Here is a 21,803-nt window from a genome sequence, read left to right on the forward strand (position 1 = left end):
TTGAAAGATTTTCCTTAACTTTATTCTGGGTTGAATTCCAAATTAAAATTTTGGTGGAAGGCAGAGCATGAAAAATGAAGATTAAAATGATGAATACTGTATCTCTAAAAATTTTCCCTAAAGGGAGTTGGGTACATTTTTGGTTGTTAATGGCAAATTATCAGTCAGGTAGATAGCTTGTTCCTAATATTTGCACTGAAGCGATGCAATTTATTAAATTATAACTTGAAGTAAAATGTAGGATACTGGTGTGGGTGGATACTGTTTCTTGCTGGAAACCCGTGCTATTTGATGCTGTTTTCCTGACAGATTTTGAGAGAGGAACCAGGTCAGTATGTAGGTTCTCATACAACTAGTACCTGTATGAGAAACTTTCAGAGAGCACCTGAATGATGTATTTGATGGTGCTGATATTTTTTTTTTTTAACATGTGACTCACATGCTCATTCTCTGTTGAGAGTAAACTGGTGTTAAAGCAGAGCTAACGTTTGTAAAGGCATTGTGTGTAGATGCAGGAAAGCCTGTGTTCCTGATGGTTTGGTGTCATTTCATAGCACTTATTTATAAATGTCTTTTGCTACGTGCAATCTGCCATGCTCAACTGCAAGAGCAATTCCACTGGGAAGGTTGTTTGTGGTGTTGCTCTGTAATGTTCAACAGCTGCTCTGTTTCAACTCCGAATGACTGGATTTCTTCTATGTCATATTGATACTGTAAGTTCGTAAAGTGCCTTAAAAACATTGCAAGTTTGAGGTCCTGTCCAGCTGAAAGTACCTTTCTCATGGATCTGGAAACTGAATTGTATTCTGGTCTGTCCAGGTAGATGACTCCCAAGTCTGGGGACTTTCAGTCTGGCATTGTTCAGGAGGACTAAAATTCTCCGTAAAATAAATTTAAAGTTCTGTATAAATAAAAATTCATCATATGTTGCTTGTGAGATATTGATTTAAATTTTAAAAAGTGTAAGACTTAAGAAATTTTTCTATTTTTTGGTCTGTTGTGATCATTTTATTGGGATGAACTGCATTTTGTGCAATCACAGCACTATCTTTCGTGGGTACCTAGAAGGAAGAATAGTGTAACAGGATGGGTTCACTTGGAAGAAATAAATGAAGAGAACCAAAATTATGCTGAACAGTACTGTCTGTGATTGAAAACAATAGTTTCAGTTGATGGATCAGGTAATATTGTGAGGACTAGGAGTGATTTATTTGTGTCAATTATTCTTACTGTTCTGTTCTTGTGCAGGTTGCTGTGTTGCTGAAATCCATATCTAGTTCACCCGGTGTTCCAGACGACGTGCTCCATGCTCTGAGCCCTGCAGGAGCTCGGCATTCTGCAATGAAGATGGAGGCGGTGGGAAAAGCAGAAGAACTCGTTGATTCAGAAGTTCCACCAAAGACTTCTGAAAAGCAAGAGACGGCTCCTGATGAAGATGGACCTATAGAACTGGAGACACAAACTCAGAAAGATAACGTGCCCGCTGTAGCAGACTCTGCAGTGCTCTCCTCCATGCCTTGCTTACTGATGGAACTGAGGCGAGACTCCTCAGAGTCTCAGCTGGCGTCTACAGAAAGCGATAAGCCAACGGGTGGTCGAGTTTATGAGAGTGACTCTTCTAATCATTGCATGCTTTCCCCTTCTTCCAGCGGGCATTTGGCTGACTCAGATACATTGTCTTCCACAGAAGAGAATGAGCCCTGTCAAGCTGAAGCTGCTGTGGAGGGAGACCCTTCTGGGGTGTCTGGGGCTGCAGTCGGGAGGAAATCCAGGCGATCCAGGTCCGAAAGTGAAACTTCAACAATGGCTGCCAAGAAAAACCGACAGTCTAGTGATAAGCAGAATGGCCGAGTTACCAAGGTAAAAGGTCATCGAAGCCAAAAGCACAAAGAAAGAATCCGGCTGCTAAGGCAGAAACGGGAGGCAGCTGCTCGCAAGAAGTACAACCTGCTGCAGGACAGCAGTACCAGTGATAGTGACCTGACGTGTGACTCGAGCACGAGTTCATCAGATGATGATGAAGAGGTTTCAGGGAGCAGCAAGACAATCACTGCAGAGATACCAGGTAGAGGATGTTTTTTAAACTGAACTGTAACGCATCTGACATCGTTTCTCAGCTGTCATGCTAAATTAGATGAGTGACCCTTGAGAAAAACCAGGAGAACTGCAGCTCTGTGTAAATTTGAAGACTGCAGTATATTAACAAGACATGGCAAATTTTAAAATCTGTTCTGAGGTTTCAGTGCACTTTTGCACGCCAACAAAACATAGAAGTGATAGATTGGAGGAAAGACTACCTTTGAAGTTTGGAATTTTCAGATTTTTTCCTTTGTAAGCCTATATGAACGCCTATCAGTGCTGTCAAATCCCATTAGATGGTGATAATCTAATAAATACGTTCTTAAGATAAGTGGCCAGCTTTGCTATAATATATTAAGACCACAGCTCTGCAGCTGCGTTTGACACAACATGGCATATTTCTTGCCTGTGTTACAGTAAGGCCCTGTTCACTATTGCACTTGTGCTGTGCTTTCAGCTCTATGTTTCAGTGCATGACAAATCTACTTAGCCTTATTGTAATTTGCATTCTTGCAGATTGCAGCTGGTCACCTATTTTAGGACATAAATATGAATTTATTTACGCAGGTGCCCAAGCTATTTCCAATCCTAAATTTTTAACATTCTAGACAAAGGTATTACCATTTTCTGTGTCATAGGGATCTATAATTTCTATAGTTTTAATTTTCTGGCATGTTCTTGTTGAAAGATGAGAGCAGCAAATTATAGGGGCCTTCTCATGATTTCATTAGCAAAAGAAAGATGAATTCTTCAAGTTTCTTGTCTGCTGAGTCTGTGTTATTTAATTAGCCCAAATGCTGTGGACAGGATTTTGTGTGACTTACTCTTGCAGTATATTTTACCATAGCACCGTCATCATATGGTAATCTTCATATGGCAATCAAAAATAAAATCACATAAAAATAAACCTTTTGGCTTGCCAATTTTTACTGGGTGACATGCCTTTTTCCATTTTGTGCTAGAAGATTTTTGGAGATAAATATCAGCTTCATAGGGCAAGAAAATTTAAAGGAAAACTGCAATAATTAGTCTGAACTTACTAAACCAATGTTTGCCAGCTGAATTAAAATTCTAATATACATCAGATTTTACAAATAATTGTCACTGTTTTAACTGACTTCATTACGGTGAGTGATTCTGGATGTCACCATGAGAACTGGCATTTTTCCCACGTATTGCTAGGAAGCAGGTTTCACAAAGGAAGTTAATGTTTATTATTGGAAAGTCTGGGAAAGGCATATTCCTCCTATAATTATTGTGTAGTAAAATTTTAATAGCAATTCTAAAGTTATTTTTACCAACTTAATAGTTAGTCTAGTTTCTAACTTTCATAGGTAAGTGCCTTGTTATTGACTACATTTACACTTGTTGGGCAATTAAGGCCTGAGTTAAAGCCTGTTGAAGAAAACTTTCTTTCACTGAGTTTGGGGCAGTTCTCTCAATCCCTTCCCCTTGAGAAACAGCTTTTTAGTGCCTTGTGACCCAGAAATGTATCACATGGTATTTTCAGATCTGCCTCGGTTTCTGGCTTCCATTGCCTCGATAGTTCTGAACTTACTCTAGCGTACTTTTCTGCATCTTTAGGCTCTTTGGTCCTTGAGCCCTAGGTGTTACCATGAGAGGCTTTCAGTGAAAAGGTCCCACTGTAACAGATGGAAGAACCTGTTGATTTGGTGATTATTACACCAAGGCCTACTTCTACATGGGGCGCAAGATGTGGGAGTGCAAAAACCATCTTGGGGAACAGTGACCTGTATTTCTTACTTCATAGCTCATATCATCTGTCTGATACAAAATTACATTTGCGACAAAAACTTTTGAACTGTCCTTTTGGTATTAGGTGCAATGTGTATCTGTCAGATTGCAGTTTTCCTTTAAATAAGAACTTAGTCTGGCTTGTGGGAAACAATCTCTGAGTACAAGAGAAAAATATTCTCTGTAGAGATAAGGACAAGGTTGACCAAAAATGCATCCTGTGCTATTTGTGGGTTAATGAAACTTCGTGATCGCACTAGGTGCAGTGGAGCTATGAGCCTGACTAGGATTCCTAGCTCCCTGTTGCCAGTGACTAATGGACAGATTCACATGCCATCTGTGATCCCTCTTCTTGGAACTGGCAAACTGCTTAAGTTAAATAATTTTTTTTGAGTAGAAAGCCATTATAGAACACTTAGCATTACACTGTGCAATCCCCAAGATTTAGGAAACGAACAACTAGTCAGAATCTAATACAGGGTAGCCAAAAGCGTTATCTGAAATTCAGGCTCCAGGTATCCTCTGAATACAATCAGAAGATGAGAGTAAACTTCAGATTTAACTTAGTATTTGAGCTTCAGTATCAAGAAACTGCAGTGCATCTGTCAGAATAACATAAGCATGAAAAAACACTTGCATTTACTTCTGAAAATCCGTGCATGTTGATGCAGAAGAGTAATACAGGTAGTCTATGTTCCCCTTAGTCTAATCATAGTTGGACGCTTTAGCAGTAATGTTAGTTACAGTCTCAACGTAGCTTACTATTGGCACTGATTTTTCAGATGTGTCTTGTCTGAAAATAGCTTTGCCAACAGAGATGCTCTAAAACTTTTAGCATCAGCATATTGTGGCCATCATGATATACAAAGACAGTACAAATATTCTGACTCTTAGCTTCTATCAAAACACAGTGTTACAGAAGACCGTTTGCTACCTGTGTGTAGTCTGAAAATTGAAGTGACTCATTTGAGAATGCAAATGTCATGGCACTAAGCCTCTTCCATTTCAAGAGTGTAGTTATTGTTTCAAACCATCCATGTGACTGGTTCAGAAATATGTTTGGATTGACTAGTAAAGTAAGGAAAATGTTCAGTGAAAGGCAAAATGGTGCCATGAACATCAGTAGTGCTGCTAGCTTCGCTTCATTGCACGTGCACGCAAATTGTAAACCAAGCAGCTGTGCAATAGTGTCAGTTCTCCCTGCTGTTCTCAAATGTAATAATGCACATTAAAATACCACCAGGCTTATTTTTCGTGGCAATGACTAAAGAGTTGTGATGAGATCTTATTGGTGATACTTCAATACTCATATTGCGAGATCAGTAGGAACTAAGCACAATGTAATATGGTATTCTGAATATATGACATGCTATCATTTTTTATGTGAAAATACGGGTTTGACATGAACTTCATGGACACTACTGAGAATCATTTCACTGACCTGAGCAATCACAAGCTTGGGCTCTTTAGTTCAGTAAATGCCATGATTTTTGAATTATTGAAAATTAGGAATAATCTCTTACATTTTGAAAATTGAGCCTCTCTGTTGGCATTTAGGATTTTCCTACTCCTTAACAAATACCAGATAGCATCCACTTTTGGCAAAAGAGGATGATCTTCACTGATTCTTGAAATAGATTTTGCTAGAACTGTTGTTGTTAAAAGCTTTTCCTTTAAATGGTTTCAAATTTGACCATGTAGATTAACTCTGAATAAAATTTGCATGAAAACAAGTCTGGACACCAGTATTTAGTTCTATGTAAACTCTTTGGTGGACAGAAGGGATTTTAAAAAATTCAAATACAACATGAAAAACATGTCATTTCACCACCACTGTACTTTCTACAACTGAAAAAAGAGATCGGAACTGAAATAAGCTTAATTCATGTTTTAGGCTTTCAGAAGTCTGATAAAAAGTTTGAAGTTTTACGTTGAAAAAGGTGTTATGGCTCATTTGCTTAAAGAAGGAAAAAAGAAAAGAATTTTTAATTTGCAAGAATCCAGAGAGAGGGCATGATACACAAAGTGGATGCTGTGAGCATAGACCTCGATAGAAGCATCTTACAAGGGATGAGTTTCATTAAAGTAACTCGGATTGAGTTATCCAAGAATGGGGAAAAATCTGTCAGGAGTAATTTGTAGTAAGATACTCATTTTAAAAATGTAGGATAGCATAACAACATGGAGGAGCCCACCGCTCCTAGTTAGAATGAAGGTGCAGTGTATTTTCTTAAACTGTTGCAGTGTTGGTTTTCCTAGACTAAGTAATTTTGGATTTAGTCATTATTTAGATAGTACTTAATAGATGCCATAAAGAGATAACGTGGGGGATTTTTATAGGTGTTACTCTGCAAGAGATACTGTCCCAAAGTTAAGATACTATCATTATTGTACCTCTGTGCTCGTTAACTACTTAACTTCTAAAACTAGAGCTGTAAGTTTACAGATAGCAAAGGGACCAATATGATAAATGTTAGCGTTTTAATATTGTCCAAATGCATTTTAAGACTTAATTCCATAACACTGAAGTCTGCCACTAAAGAAAAGATTGACTGAAGCATGTTACGAACTAATACCCTGTAACGTTTGAATCGGAGCTGCAAAGGAGGTGTTTGAAATGGATTGACTTGCTGCTACTAGTGTAGATATCTGATGTGTAGATACGATGCCCTTTTTTAAAAATGGTATTGCAGGGTAATATATATTTCAATATATAGTCTCCTCAGTTTACAGAAGTGTTTGTCAGAACGACTCCCACTCAGCTCTCTGAGCTTGGGAGGAGATCCCTGATTGAGGGAGCATAAATAGAATCGTAATGGATGTTCAACCCGAGGGGTGGTTTGGGTTGTTTTAGCTAAAATGCAGTCAACAGGATAGCTAAAATGCAGTCAACAGGATTGAAGTTAGTTGCTATAAAGTAATTTATTTCTGAGCAGAAGACCTGAATGCTGAATTTTCAGCCTGTCTGATAGGTAACAGATGAGAGAGAAGCCTTAAAAAGTAGGGTTTGTAGTAGGTCTTCGGCCCTCCAGCGTAGCATTGCTCGCTAGGCACCACTTGGAAATAAAAAGAATAATCCTACGCTTTGTTTAGGTGTTACCGAAGAACTTATGTATACCTCATTTAAATAACTCCTTTAAAGAATGTATTGTTTAAATAATATTGTAATTTCATATATACAGTAAAGTCCCAATAAAGAATTAGTGCCTTATGCTTTTATTAGTAAATATTTGCTTAGGATGTGCAATGATTTCTCTCACTCTTAAGATATTTTCTATTATTCTTAAACTAGGGGATCCCATGAATTTCATGTTTATGCATTAAATTGTCAGGTTATATAGCTGCTTTGTGTAGTTTAATGTGATGCTTTTCTTGTTTTGAAATTATCTTAAGTAATGGTCATGTATTAGGACAACATGCGTATTATTTATTATTCCTCAGAGAAGGTATAGAGCTTAGTATTTTTTCCCCTCATAGAGGATTCCTGAGTGAACTCTAAACTCAATATAGATACCACTGCCTTTTCTTGTTGATATATACACCAAAGTAATTAGGATGGCCTTCTTTCCTTGTCTGCTAGAATTGTTCCTGATAATCCCAACACCAGTCGCTTAATCATCTTTCTGATGCATGCAAGGAGAACAGTTTCCTCCTAACTAGACCCAGGCTGGTTTCTGCGCTGGCTAGATGAAATAGTGCTAGAAATAACGCACAGCCAGTCAGTTCATTTTGAGATTAGGGGTGCAATTCTAGTGGATGAGGGGTTTGCTACTGGTCACACTTAAGTGTTACGTGGATTCCTCCTGTGATACAGCTATGTCTTCCTATCAGAATGAACAGAAGTTGTTTCCCCCTCATGTATCTGCCTAGTATTTTACCTATCTTTTTGTGTTTGTGCGTATATATGTTTGTGCTGTATATTCTCTTCGTTGGTGTTTAGTATGTTCTTCCAAAATTAAACCAAGAGTGGTAAGGTTTGGGCTTGGCTTCTTGAAACGCTGCAATCACTATATCAGTCTTCATCTCTGTTTTCTTGTGTGCAATTTGTGTGTGCTTATCAGTCCATCATAAAAGAGTTAAAATATCTAAGTAAAATGTATAATTATTTAGGCTTATCAATTAAATGATAGTAGTTTGGACTGCAACTTAACAGAAGTAAGCTTCTTGTCATTGTATGATGTTTTGGGTTTGAATTCAAGTAAAAGTATCTAAAATTGCAAGGGAATTGGACTAACTAGGTTTATAAAACAAATGAGACCTTTGTGACAGAATTGTCTGATAATTCTAGAATAAAAAACAATTTTGAAGCCAAAATTTCTAGTATAACCTCAATGGGTGTTAAATGTTTCTTTTTTTTTTCCTGGAAGTTAATGCTGTTGGTTAATTCGGTGTTTGCTAATTCCTCCCCCAGTGTCATACCCAAGGGACGCAATTAGAAAAGTTTGTTTTCCTGAGTTAACATGCCTTAATAAACAGTATTATGTTCTTACTTAATGATGTCTTATCAAATGGCCTCAATGTCTTTAAAGCTGGCTTCAGTCGTGCTGGGGGATCTGGAGGAGCGACCAGGGAAATTCCAGGATTGCTTGACAGGGGCACCGTGTGGGATAGGAACTGCATAGGCAATGTCCTGGAAGAGGCCATGAACTGCTTTGCCGAGATGCAGAGGCAGACAGAGGAGAAATTTCGCATGTGGATAGAAAAGCTAACCCGTCTTGACACGGATGAAGAAAGCAAGCAACAACTGGAGCCCAGGGAGCCTAAAATGCAACTAGTTGGCCAAAGAATCCCCCCTACCACGCAGTCAGGGGCATTCATGCAGATGCCTGATAGCCAAGTACTTCCGCAGCAGTCGTTTAATTCTTACGTGGGCTATCAAAATGTTGATGCTACACTAGAGTTTCCGGCGACTTTTAATAACAATTTTCCACCCATCTTTCCGGAAAATGGGAATATTGCAGAGCATGATTTGAATCAATCACAAACTTAAAACAAATTATCTTTACAAACTTGATGTTACTTTGGATTATGCTATAAACAAGGTTTGCTTCTCTCTTCGTATATGTTTGTTTTGTTTTTCTCTTTTGGGTTTTATTACCATGGTATCATTTTTTTATTTATAGAGAATGTATATGTAGTTTAAAAAAAACCACAGTACACCCATGTGCATGTGCCAGCACACACATACAGATGCTCTTAACAAAAAAACCACCCTAAGCTTTCCTCACCAAACTTGGGAAAATATAACTTAGAATCCTTGTTTAGAAACCCTGGGATCAGTAGAGCTATGTTTGTTACAATAGGAACATTCAGAGTATTCATCCAAATGCTCTTTTTGCATGTTAAAGCATTTATATAATGAAATAAGCTTTATATTTAAAGATGTAAAGTACCATAGAGAATGAGATTAGAAGCAGACCCATAACATTTCCTTAGCTATCTGTTCATTCCCGAGTTTTACAACTTGAACATGACACACATTAGTTTTTCTTCTTCCTTTTAAGGCAGAAATCATGAATAAGCTTATAACAATATAACAAATGTGCACAATTATTTTTCATCTCCCATTTAGTAGTTCATTTTCTGTCCAGAGCTTTTATTAATGTCACTGCTGTGTTGCATATGGCGTATTTAGGGGAAGCGGCTGTATTACATTGTGTGCACAGATACCCAAATACATACATACGTATGTATTCACCTTGGGTGAAAATCATATCCTCTAATTTTAGGTGCCTGGTTTGCTCTTCTGCTGAGCTCCTTCTGAGTCAAGGGAAAGAGATAAGCACCTACAAAGATACCTCCTGGCAATGTCTTTCTCTCCCATTAGTTGTCTAAACTCCCTGTATAAACAGTTTAGAATAGATAACTTTCAGCTAAAGTTGGGCGAGATGAATCACGCCCAAAGTATGCGTGTGTGCCTGCATGACCTGTGCACACAAGACGTTGCTGCTTTCCAATGTATATACGATCAAACTGCATCTTTCATGCTGGAATAAAAATAGTAGCGTCAGTCCTGAGGTAAGCGGCTGTCGGTGGATGAATCGAGTCTTGGCACAGGAATTTAAAATACGAGGCTTAACAGTCAGATTAGTAAACGTTGTGGTGGTCTGAAGATACGGTTTGCTGGTCTGGATAAGACAGCAAGAGCTTCTGCATCACCTTTGAGAGCCACTGAGATGGTTATTTACTTGTGATTGGGAATGCTGGAACATTAGTTTCATTTAAATAATACAATAACTGCTATTGTGTGGAGTTTTTTATACTGATAGTTATCTTGCATAGGCAGGCTTGAAACTGTGATGTTTAAAGTAGGATTAATTTAAACTGTATATTAGAAATACCTATTTAATTCTTCTATTATCAGCACACACAGGGATTTTTGGTCACCTCTCTAGGAAGGCCTTTCTTCATGTGAAGTAAATTCTCCATAGCTACCAAAAATGTATATTTATCATCAGTTAGAATTTATTAAAAGTTTCTAATGCAAATAAAATCAAAATATAATAACGGAAATTATAAGTTTTTTGCATAGACATAATTTAAGTAAAAAGAACGTTGTAGGTCTCTCTTGGCTCTGAAGTTTTGTTTTTTACACCACAGTCACTTCTGGTTTTTTTCAAATCATTTTAGTGTAAAATAAATTTGGTGGAAATATCACTTTATCTTCTGTAGGCCTGATTTCCACCCCCCACCCTCTCAAGTCAGTGGGCGTTTTTCCATCAATATACATGGATTTTGGATCAAACCTGTAATGGGAACTCAAGAAATGCTTTTTATTCTTAGTTTAATACTAACATTGGTGTGTTAATATTCTTCTTGGCCCAGACAATTTTTTTTTTTTTTTTTTTTTAGTATATGATGCCTTCATTAAAAAAAATGAGGTTAGAGAGCTGTATTATTTTCAGAGTAACTGTTGGAAAGACTATGCAGGGGATAATTTTTAAGTACGCAAATTCTTTACAGATCACCTTCATGCATAATTTTGATACAAAGATTTTGATATGAACTTGTAAGAAACTCCCTCATCTGAAATTATGTTTGCATTTTTAACTATAGGCAAACTTTAAAGGAGTTATTTTGTGTTTGATTGCGATTTAATAAACTCGTCCTCACCTGTTTAAAAGCTGAGCTCCTTCAGGGAAGATTAACTGTTGATTTAAAACATACTGAATCCTTCTGGTGTTCATAGATTTGATATGTATACCTTTATGATGATAATAAGAGCAGCGTATTTTAAAGCATGACAGCTTTACATGTCTTCCCATGCATGCAGAAGCGGCTTTTTGTGGTGACTGTTTTTTTTAATGTGTAGGAGTCACTTAACTCAGTATGTCTGTAAGCATGCCCTTAACGATTTCTATAAAATAGTGTCTATGGAGCAATTAGGTATTTTAAAATGAACTGTGTAAGGAGATCAGTTGAATTTATTTTTCTCTCAGACTTATAAAGACTTTTATGTACTGATCTCATAAATGGATAATAGTGGATAACAATGGATAACTGCATTAGGGATGTAGGCAGGGAAATTTTTGCCAACCTTCAGTATCTTGGTTAGGTAACTTTTTAAAAAACTGAAGCTGATCCTTAAGCATATTAATGGATACAAATTTGGATTTGGTTACTATAGGCAACAATAAAAACCTAGCCATTATCGCTAATTGTTTTTTTTCCATGCAAACAACAGTGAATGGGAAAGAACAAGCAGCAAATTATAGCAGTTGAACATACAAATTTTTAAACTGTGCTCTTTCCAGGGTAAAATAAGTCAAAGGCATCCAGAAGCCTGAGGAGGATATGGTTTGTATTAGATATAATTTTAACTTAACTTCCCCATGAAAGCTAGATAGTATTAAGAATACCTGTGCAAGAGCAGTGGTTGTAAATGGTTTTGTAAATGGTAAATATTGTTTTGTTTGGTCAATCTTTTCATTTGCTTCAAACATGGAGCAAGATCGTCAGCTGTCATAAGTCAGCTCCTTCGAAGTGAAAGCAGATGTTGGCTTATACAGTTGAGTATCTGCTCCATTAGCTTGTTTTTTGTGTGAAGAAGTACGTTTCTCCTCCTGGGAGAGGAGAGGGGACCCTTCCTTGGTGTTGTTTAGGTGTACCATGACATACTTGATGGAGATGATTGCAGAATTGGCAGGATGTGCAATTAAACAGAAGCATCTGTCTTCTTGCTTTGCTTTATGCATTGAAAAGATGCAGCCTATTGCAGGAAGCTGACCTTCATCTACTGATACTCGTGATGAGTCTGTATTTAAAATGTGTGTGCAGCAGCATTTGGCATCTCTCCAACAAAACAGACTTCTGGATTCCTGATGCGTAATCCAGTTTCAGATTTTTTTTTTCCTTGGAAAACTGGAAATATTTTTGCTATACTATATGACTGTAGTTAAGTTTGTCGTGATTTCCATTATAAGCTCTTATTTTCAAAAGGCTTTGACTAGAAACTTTCAGGGAGTTAAAATTTCTTCCACTGAGATTTTAACATAAATTTTAATCTCATCCATTAACTACTACATTAAAATAGTTTGGCCTTGTTTAAAGGTATCAGAGGGAAACTCTTCTACTCTTCAACCTGGAGCTATAATTTTGAATGTATTTGTATGTTCAGATGTCAACGTGTTACTTCAAAAACACCAAATTTAGGCTGAGAGAAATCAACAGGAGTTTTAAGCAGATGTGTAGGATCATAGGTGATAATTCAGAGTTTCTCCAATGACCCTATGTTTTATATTTCAGAAGGGAGTAAAGAAGCATTCTAGTTTCTTAAAAAATTTATTTGTGATCTTACGGTTTTCCATGAAAGAATAAATGCACTGTCAGATAATCAGCTGGTGTAAACTGGCATAATTCCAGCGTTGGTGGTGCCAGTTTAAAACCAACTGATGGTCTGGCCTCTTCAATTTTATACGTTGGCATTTTTAATACCGAATTAGGGGTTTTTAAGCATGGCAGACGTTCATGCATGGGAGTAACAGAACACTCGTGAGTGCAGATTCAGGATTTAGTTGCAGGTGAAACATAGCTACTTCATTAATATTTTTTTACAAGTGCAAATGAAACAGAAGTTTTTATAGAAAGCTAACTTTAAGTGTCACTAAGGATCCGTGTTACACTGACAAGTCAGTAAATGAACATGTAAATGATCTGCTCCTAGGGTTGGACCCTGTGCAGAAATCCCTAGAAGGCTCTCGGGCTTTCAGGTGCAGTACGATCACAGGCTCGGAGATGGCTGTATTTGGGCCACTTCCCTCCCTTTAGTTGCATTTTATCTGAGGGCTAGGGGTTTTACTTTGCATGCCTCTAACAAAATGTGTGTCCTTTTAGGTTTCATTGCCAAAAAATTGTGTTTTTTTTTTTTTATTTCAAGTATACAACAAAAATTCGCTCAAGCAAAGATAGCAAAACTCTTCAGTGTTTCTATTGCAAAAAATAAATCCACTGAGAGGACAAAAAGGAAAAAAAGTTCTCAGACCTTTCAGTTATACTGATCTTCAAGTGTTACTCGTAACAGTGTTAGGACAATATAATTCAGGCAGAAATCCACATCTCAAATATTTCAGGTTCGCAATGTGCTTTAGTGTTTTTGCAGGATTCTTAGGGAATTTTGTCAGAGCTGCTGAGGTTAAGAATGGAGGGCCAATCTTAACTTAAATAAACTGGGATTATATTTGGCAGTTATTTTACAAATTAAACCATATTTATTATCAGCGATTTTTCTTGTTAATATATTTTTTTCTCTTCCTGTATCCCATGCTGTAAATTTATTATTTTTTTAAATAATATTTCAAGGGCATTAGAAGTTAAATCTTAGCCCCATTAAAACCAGTAGAGAATTTCTGCTCGTTTCAATGGGGCTAGCGTTTCAGCTCCTCTTCCAAACGGAGCGTAGCCTGCTTTTCAGGGAATACACCGGTTGACTTTAGCGGGAGTCTCTGCCTGGTTAGCGGGCGTAGATGAGGCCCGCCGAGTAGGCGTGTGATTTCGAATCAAGATAACCGAGGTCTGTGCTGTGACGGCTGCGGTTACCTTTGAAAGTTTTTGAGCAATTGCGCTGTATAATTTGTACTGTAGAAGCTAAATATTCAGGCTGGTTGATAACGATGGACGGTACCTTGCAAAACGTGATGCTGGAAACCTGCCTTTCCCACCAATGTTCTCGGTCTCATATGGTGTTAGATCAGCGAAATGAAGGCACGTGGGGAAAAAAAAAGCATTTTTTTTTTTTTTTTTAAAAAGAAAAGATTTTGGGTGCTGTGCTTAGTCTCAGACGGATGCAGCAGAGGGCTAGTCCGGCCCGTGGAAGTTGTGCGCTGTGTCCGCAGCGGTCCTTCCCTGGGAAGGTGCACCACCAAGCCGGTGGTGGCTCCTGGAGGGCCACGTGCATGTGCTTGCCTGCCTTTGGCCATCGTGACTTGTATCTACATCGGGGTTTTTTGGCTAGCAGAGCTTTTTAAGAGTAGGACGTGAGTGTTTTCAAAAACCCCCTGCAAGCAAAGCTGTGGGGTAGAGACCTGGCTTATATGCCTGCTTCTACACTTAATCAGTCATTGGGTGGCAAAATAAATGATATGTTAAACATCAAATATGAAGCACGCACCCATGTGCCACGTGCCTTTGCTTAACGCACAACAAAAGTAACGCTACTGGGTGTTTGTATATAATTCGGTGAATCAAATCCAAGATATTTTCCATCTAGTCATCAAAAAGCCTGAAAGAATGAATGTTGAGCAGCAAGACTTGAATTTTTTGAGATCTCTTTTGGTGTGATATATTAAAAATGATCCAGTCTGAGAACAGATACTCATTTAATCATGTCATTTTGATTTTATTATTACCATTAAAGAAAAAAACTTTACTGTGTGAAATGAAGGAAAATATGAGGAACATGGATTTCATCAGTAATTTTTTTGTTCACTTTATGATTTTAGGGAGAATGTTGTTACACTACTATGGTTTTTATTGTATTTACAGTGTATCCTTTGCCTAACCCTGTAAATTTTGAAATGTAACTACTGTAACCTGGAATAAATAAATAAATATAAATAGTAATAAAGTGTTTCATGTTACTAAACAATATATAAAAGCAAAAATTTTTTCCCTCACCTTTTTTTTGGACTTGGTTTGGAGTTTAGCTAGTTTATGCCACTTGAACTGCACATGCTTTATGAAACTATAGCCCTGGATGTTGTCTTAATAATACCAGGTTTGTATTGCTTATCTAAAACATAAGCTGTCATGTCAGCTTGTAGTCTTAAATGTGAAGCTGTTCTGTTTGGATCAAAGTTACTGATACGTTTACTGTAAAAGTATTCTGGCAAATCACTTAGGATGCAATCCTCTAGGTCTCAGGTTTTGGCACACAATATGCTTTCTTTAGTTACTGTAGTGATCACCTGATCTTAGAATTTATATAATTATAAAAGTCCATTCCATGGCTTGCCTAATTTTAAAATAAATGGATTTAGCTCCTAAATTTAAGTGCCAAGTGTAAATGAGGGAATTGTTGGATCTCTTATTCTTCTAAAATATCTCAGTATTTTAACAAATGCAGTTTAATTTAGAGTATTGAGGCTCAGATAAAACAAAGTAATACGTATATTCATAAAGAAGATCCAGAATTGGTACCTGGGGGTGAGACCAGAAGACCTTGTGTCTGTTTAAGCTTATGAGTATCTGGGTGCCTCTGTGTTTTGCCATTTTAGGTTTTGCATGGCTCAAGAAAACATTCCTAACCCCCCGCCCTTTTTTTTAATCCTCAAAAATTTATCAGATAAAAATAGCTCAGTAATTTGAGAGAAGTTTTGTTCTCTGTTAAGCCTGACTCCTCTGTTCGTTGGCCTTTGGCAAGCCACAAATCTGCGGTTGCCTCAGTTTCCCCCGCAGGCAAAACGAGGATAATAACCACTTTAGAGCTCTTTGAGAGCCACTAATGGAAAGCTTTTTAGAAGAATAAAGTGCTGTAATTACTGTTGTACCCGTTCTGTACGTTTCGAAGCTTGGGGTGATTTTCACACCCAGATAAGGCTCCCTGTCTCATGGTTGGAAAGGCGTTGACCACTCCAGAGGGCAATTGAGACCACCAAAATTAGGATTTGAATTTTGGATCGATTCAGTCAGGATCGTCTTGTGGAGACATCAGTCCTTTTCTTCTACTTGTAGAGAAAATACAGTGAAGTGCATAAAACAGTCGGTGTAAATCCCCTCCCTAAGGCTGCAATTCAGCTTGCTGAACTTAAACTTTTCTAAAAATGGGGTGCCTTGTCTGAGCCGTCTCTGTTTACAGGGGGTAGTAAAATGACGCAAACTGATGATAAACTGCCATTCAGACCTCCAGTTTTCCTCCTCTCTTCCAGGATGAGGTTGCTTGCCCCCCAAAGTGCCTCTGTCTGTTGATTACAGAGGGAGTTTAGATGCCTGGCAGAGACTAGATGCCCAATTTGAAGAAACCTACAGAGAGATGATGACGGTTTAATGACTAAATTCCCCTTCAGCTTCTGCTAGCTCATGTTTTTTGTTCGTATGATAAAGTGACCCAATATTGTGGTGCACTGATAAACAGCCGTGTCAGCACAGTGGTCGCGGTGCTTTGTAGAGGATGACGTTTTTGACCTACAGCTGGAACATTAAGGTTGATCTGCAGCAGCACCACCACCCCTTGCTTGTGCCATTAGGGTGACTTAGGGGGCAATAGAAGTATATGTGTTATAACGCAATTTAGGTCCCTGAATTTTGAGATGTGGCTCTGTGAAAAGCATACGAGGGGCTAGCAAATGTGAAATTCTTGCATTTGCTACCTTGCAAACTTAAAACTTCGTATGTATAGACCTGGATTTCTGTGCATGTGGCTCTTACTTCAGTTGTCTTGAGCGGAATTAGTTCTGATGAACTCTGTAAATTAAGAGACAATTGGACTCTTGGAAACTCAATTCTCAAAAAAATCCTCCCAGTCTTTCCCTTCCTCCCCATTAACATTAAATGTCAACAGCTATATTTTGCTGCTGGTGCTTATTAACTTTCAGCCTTGTCTTTTTTTTAAGCATTTATTGCTTTAATAATGAATTAAAGCCTATCACCAGTGTAGTGTACATCTTTTGGCTACCTCAGGTTCTTAGAGGATTTAATTTTTCTTAAATGTTTTGTTTAAATTACTGACCAAAGAACCTCCTACTTCTGCTATATTGACTTTTGATTCTGTCATGGTTTTGTTTTGGTGTCTGTTTTTTCTGTCTTTTGAAACCCTGTTACTGTCAATTATTAGGAAGAGCAGCACCATTCCAAAAAACAGCTGATAAAAGTTAGAACTGTGTTTTTAGTTAATCCTTTACTTTTCCAACCTGAAAGCATTTTTTCATTTTTTATTTCCTAGCTGAAGTGAATTGTCCTTATTTCTTGGTACCACGCGTTCCCTTTGCATCACATCATCAGCTGATCATGTAGTCGGCTGGGGAAGGATTATTTCCAAATTTAACCCCTCCTCCCCCTTCCTTGCAGCACTGAAAAGGGCACTGGAATGGGAATTTTTAGAGGATTTTTTGATAAGCCTTGGCTGCAACTTTCATCTTGTTACAGTTGTTTACAGCCAAACTGTACATCTCAGCTGGTCTAAGTGTACCCTGGGCAGCTAATCTGGATAAAATGAGTATTTTTTGTTGGAGTATCCACAAACTCTTTGCTGTGCCTTTGGGCAGAGAGACCTGGTTGCTTCTGTTTTTTCTCTTTTTTTTTTTTTTTTTTTTTTTGAGGGCATTACAGCTTTTACTTTTGTAGGCATTTATTGCTTATTCCTTCTTTTATGCATGCCAAGAATCAAAGGATTTTGCTTGAGTTTTGTGGCCATTATCTTGGCCTAGCTGGTCATTTACTGGTGATAGGTACAGATAGCCTTGGTATCAGGGAGCCTTTTGTTCCCAAATATGATTGTGAAAGACAAGGCTGAGAAAAGCAAAAATATACCTCTGCTGTGAATATTTTGTAAGTAGTCAGCTTGGTTTTTTCAGATCCTTAAACTGGTGGCTGTTACACTGACAAATATAATTACAGTATGTAAATTATATTGAAAATATTTTTGTCTGTTTGATGTATACTAAATTTAAGCTAAGTTATAAGGTGTGCTGTTTGGAAGTGTGGAAGATACAAGAGTGGAGCTACAGATAACAAGTTTATGCTTGTATTTCCTACTGATGAAGACTTTCACACAAGTTATTTCTATGGGTAGGTGATGAGAATATCACTCTGCATGTATATACATTTATTATACATTTTTGCATGATTATACATGTAGGAGTGGTACAATTTTGACTTGAGACTATTAGTGCCTTTTGTCCAAATATCATTTTACTTGTGTAGACATGTCTGTCTAAATTAATTTTTGCTTCTGCTTTTGGAGATCTTAGTAAGAAGTGAGAGAAACAAAAATCTGAAGGAATCGTATATAGCTCCTGAAATTTTAGATAACCTGCTGTAAAAATGGTCAAACAGTCAATATTGTACTTGACCCTCGTATCTTCTGCACTCAACTGTTTATTTTTATAGTTCACATAATATATGTTCACGCTGAACTCTGATGATGAGACTGAACACATTCGCCTCCATGTTTCAGTCCCGTTGTAACTTCTGCATGTAATTTAATCATAGGCTTGCACAAATAATTAACCAAATATCAGCCAGCTTAATTTTAAACTTGGTATTCCATTATTTTGTAATTGTCTTTATAAAGCAAAAAATTGTCTTTCAGTTAATTATCCGGATTTCTTTTCCAGTCATAATCATCAGTGTTTCATGTTGCGAACAGTTTGGTCTTTAATACATTGACATTTAACTACTCATTTATTTTTGTTGGGTCTGTTTTAAGTTTGTAATATAACATTGTTTTATGAAATTGTTAATTTGGAGGCAGGTCTGATCTGAAATACTTTGTGAGTTTCTTCATACCTGGTTGCAAAACTAATCTTTAGTACAACTTAAGCAATATGGTCACTCTTTCATGAAGTGTGTTGCTAACCACAGAACAGGAATTTCTTAAAACGTTGTGTTGAATTATGTTTCAGGGACCAAGTTAAAACCAAAACAAACACTGCTTTTTCAGATAACTAAATTCTAAGCTTCTAGTTCATACTATTCTTTTCATCTTCAGCAATGGACATTTAACACTTCTGAAAGAAACCAGTCTTTCCTTAAACTTTTGTTTTTCAAGAATCTCTTCTTTTTTCTTTAATCCTTTTATAACTCTGAAGGTCCCATCTTTTTAAAGACATTATTAGTGTGCTGTATTAACAATAACCTTCTTTATATATCATATCTCATAATGAAAAAGCCCTTCAGACATTCGGTTGTTGAGACTGCTTTGGATTTATGCCGTTATACCACCAAAGCAGCTGAGCTTTGGCCCAAACTATTTTTCATTTGATACTTATTTCTGTGGGTGAAGTCTCAGCCCAAATGACGTTTCGGTTCTGCCATTTGGGGCATGAGAACTCCAGCCTTTTTCACCCACTCTTGCGTCCGTAAACGGTAGTTGCTAGGTGAAGCATTATATTCGGATTAAAATGTGCTTCAGTATGAAATTACGATATTTAGCCGTTCTCTCTTTGCTTCCACATTAATTCTTGTCTGGAATTTGACCTTATTCTGAGCCGCTTTTGTTTCTGGCATGCTTTCTAATTATAAGTTATTTTCATTCCTCACAAAGACAATATTCCATCCTAACAAAATAGACCAAAAATTATCATTTTTTGTTCCTCAATAATAGTTATCCAAATCATGTAAGACAAAATCTCTCCCATCAGTTTGGTGGCCAAAGATTTATAGGGTGAACATACAGAATTAAAAGTATATTTATCACTGCACATTATAGTTTTGTCTTGTGTTATTCTTTATCCTAAAAAAGCAAAACCAAAAAACACTGCAGTTATGAAAAATTCTCCTGTCCTTGACAGGAAAATGTTTTGTAAGGAAACTTGTCTAATGTTAAATTTATTGTGACTGGATCAGTTATATCAGAAAGTTAATTTCATCAAATCAACCCTAAAGTAATGTGAGCTGTCACTTAAGTTTTGTAAAATTCTCTAGTTAAGTATCTTGTCTTGCCAAATTTAATGTCCTGTAGTTCAGAAAACTATTTCTTATTTCAAACTGAATTTCTTTATCCTTTTAGGATTGTAAATGTATCATTGTCAGATATGGAGGCGTTTATGTGTTAATGTAAAGGATAATATCCAAATAACTGATACGATGACAAGACAAGCTTAAACATCTGTTTTTCTTATGTGTCTTTTCTATGTATGCAAACATTAAAATGTCTCTGTGATCTCAGACTGTGTTCGTTAACTAAAGTTTAATAATTGATAGTTCCTTAAGAACTTCCTATAGGAGGATGCATTGATCCTAAAAACAAGTTATTTGTACTTTTAAAAGTGTCTTTCACGATATGCAGATTTCTAATACCCATTGCTTTTCTTTCTTTCTGCAGATGGACCTCCAGTTGTCGCTCATTATGATATATCAGACACAAATTCAGACCCAGAAGTGGTAAATGTGGACAATCTGTTGGCGGCTGCGGTAGTTCAAGAGCACAATAATTCTTTAGGAAATCAAGACTCAGGATCTACCTGGAGGACCAGAGGGCCGCTAGATGAACTGAGTGCTGATGCAGGTTTGTTTAAATTCTCCTCCTCTGGTGGTTGTTCCAGCATCTCAGCCAGTGTCCCGCCTTCCTTCCTTGCAGTACTTTTGTGATTTATATAGCTTTAAAAGCACCTCGTATGGATTATGCAATAAAACAATACGAGTGTTTATTAAAAATGCCCGACACCTATCCCATCATGTAGCTGATAAGAACTGACAAAAATTCCTGCAATGTATATTTTCCATCACAGTTTTCTTATTTTTCTGCTCCTTCTCCCTGTAGTTACTATCTGGAATTGAAATCGGGGCAGGGGGGTGTTGTTATTTATTTTATACCAGGATGAGCAAAGTGTTACTAAGATCCCCCTGCCCTCAGCTAGTAAACGTACCAATAAATAATGCGGTCGTAATCTCACTTTAATTATTGCAACTGTCTGTGTATTTGTCTTTTTTTTTTTGTTCCTCTCGTTTGTCTTTTTATTTCTTTAAAATACAAACGTTGTCTTATGCCATCTACATTTCTAACATAGTGTAGAAGACTGGACATACCAGCATCAGATATGAAGGGTGAGAAGGTGCTGGGGCTTAGCATCAAGAGACAGCAAAGAAGTTAGTTTTAAGAAAGCAAGAGCTGAAACATTATGGAAGGATTCAAAGCGCATATACCTCCAAAATTTTTCAGCTCCGCCTAATACTTGCAGCTCTTCACTAACGAAAGAGTTAAACAACAACATGAAATGCTACTATGTTTTGGATACAGAGAGTTAGGGGGGAATGTTTCCTACTGACTTGTATCAACAAGTATGAATATTATGTGGGATTTCAGATTAACCAACTGTCCCAGTCCAATATTGGGAGGGTTTCGTTACGATCCCAAGGATGAGATTAAGATGCTAAAACCGGTCAAATATCGTACAACCTTTTGACTTTATTTTCCATGAAGTGGGGGGAAAAGGTGGGGAAAGGCGAAGGGGAGGAGAGAGAAAGAGAGAGAGAGGGGGAGAGAAAGAGAAAGAGAGATCACCACCCGTGGATCCAGCGTCGTCCCGTTGGTCCTCTTCACCCTGGGCGTAAGTTCTAGCGATGCGCGTGCAGGAATTACAACTCGAGCAGGGTCCGACCCAAGGTTTCCACTGAGAAGTTCAGAGCCAAATCAAGGCAAATTAAATAAATAAATGGTAATGACCCGCGTGCAGTAGTTACAGCTCGAGTTGGGTGCCTCCGAAGAGGGACCCCGAACAGAGAAATCCCTGGGCAATTACAACTTTCCAGTCTAAGCTCTCCACCCTTCACGCAGTAGTTTGGACCCATAGTAATATTTAGGTCTGAGGTTGTGC

The 21,803-nt window shown here is 37.5% G+C and overlaps 1 protein-coding gene across 3 annotated transcripts in view; it reads left to right on the forward strand.

Moving 5' to 3' along the window:
- The window catches only part of ARK2N (arkadia (RNF111) N-terminal like PKA signaling regulator 2N), a 46,056-nt gene that overhangs the window by 13,072 nt on the left and 11,181 nt on the right, over window positions 1–21,803 (forward strand). For 2 of the 3 annotated variants that reach the window (XM_064500751.1, XM_064500753.1), the window contains exons 2-3: window positions 1,249–2,065; window positions 20,312–20,494. In XM_064500751.1, the coding sequence (XP_064356821.1) occupies window positions 1,342–2,065; window positions 20,312–20,494 (907 nt within the window). In that variant the 5' untranslated portion in view covers window positions 1,249–1,341. Of the gene's footprint in view, window positions 1–1,248; window positions 2,066–8,363; window positions 14,934–20,311; window positions 20,495–21,803 lie in introns of those variants that run through there. The other variant, XM_064500752.1, reaches the window with a different exon arrangement.

This window comes from Dromaius novaehollandiae, chromosome W (assembly GCF_036370855.1).
Source record: "Dromaius novaehollandiae isolate bDroNov1 chromosome W, bDroNov1.hap1, whole genome shotgun sequence".
In the NCBI taxonomy this organism is placed as follows: Eukaryota; Metazoa; Chordata; class Aves; order Casuariiformes; family Dromaiidae; genus Dromaius; species Dromaius novaehollandiae.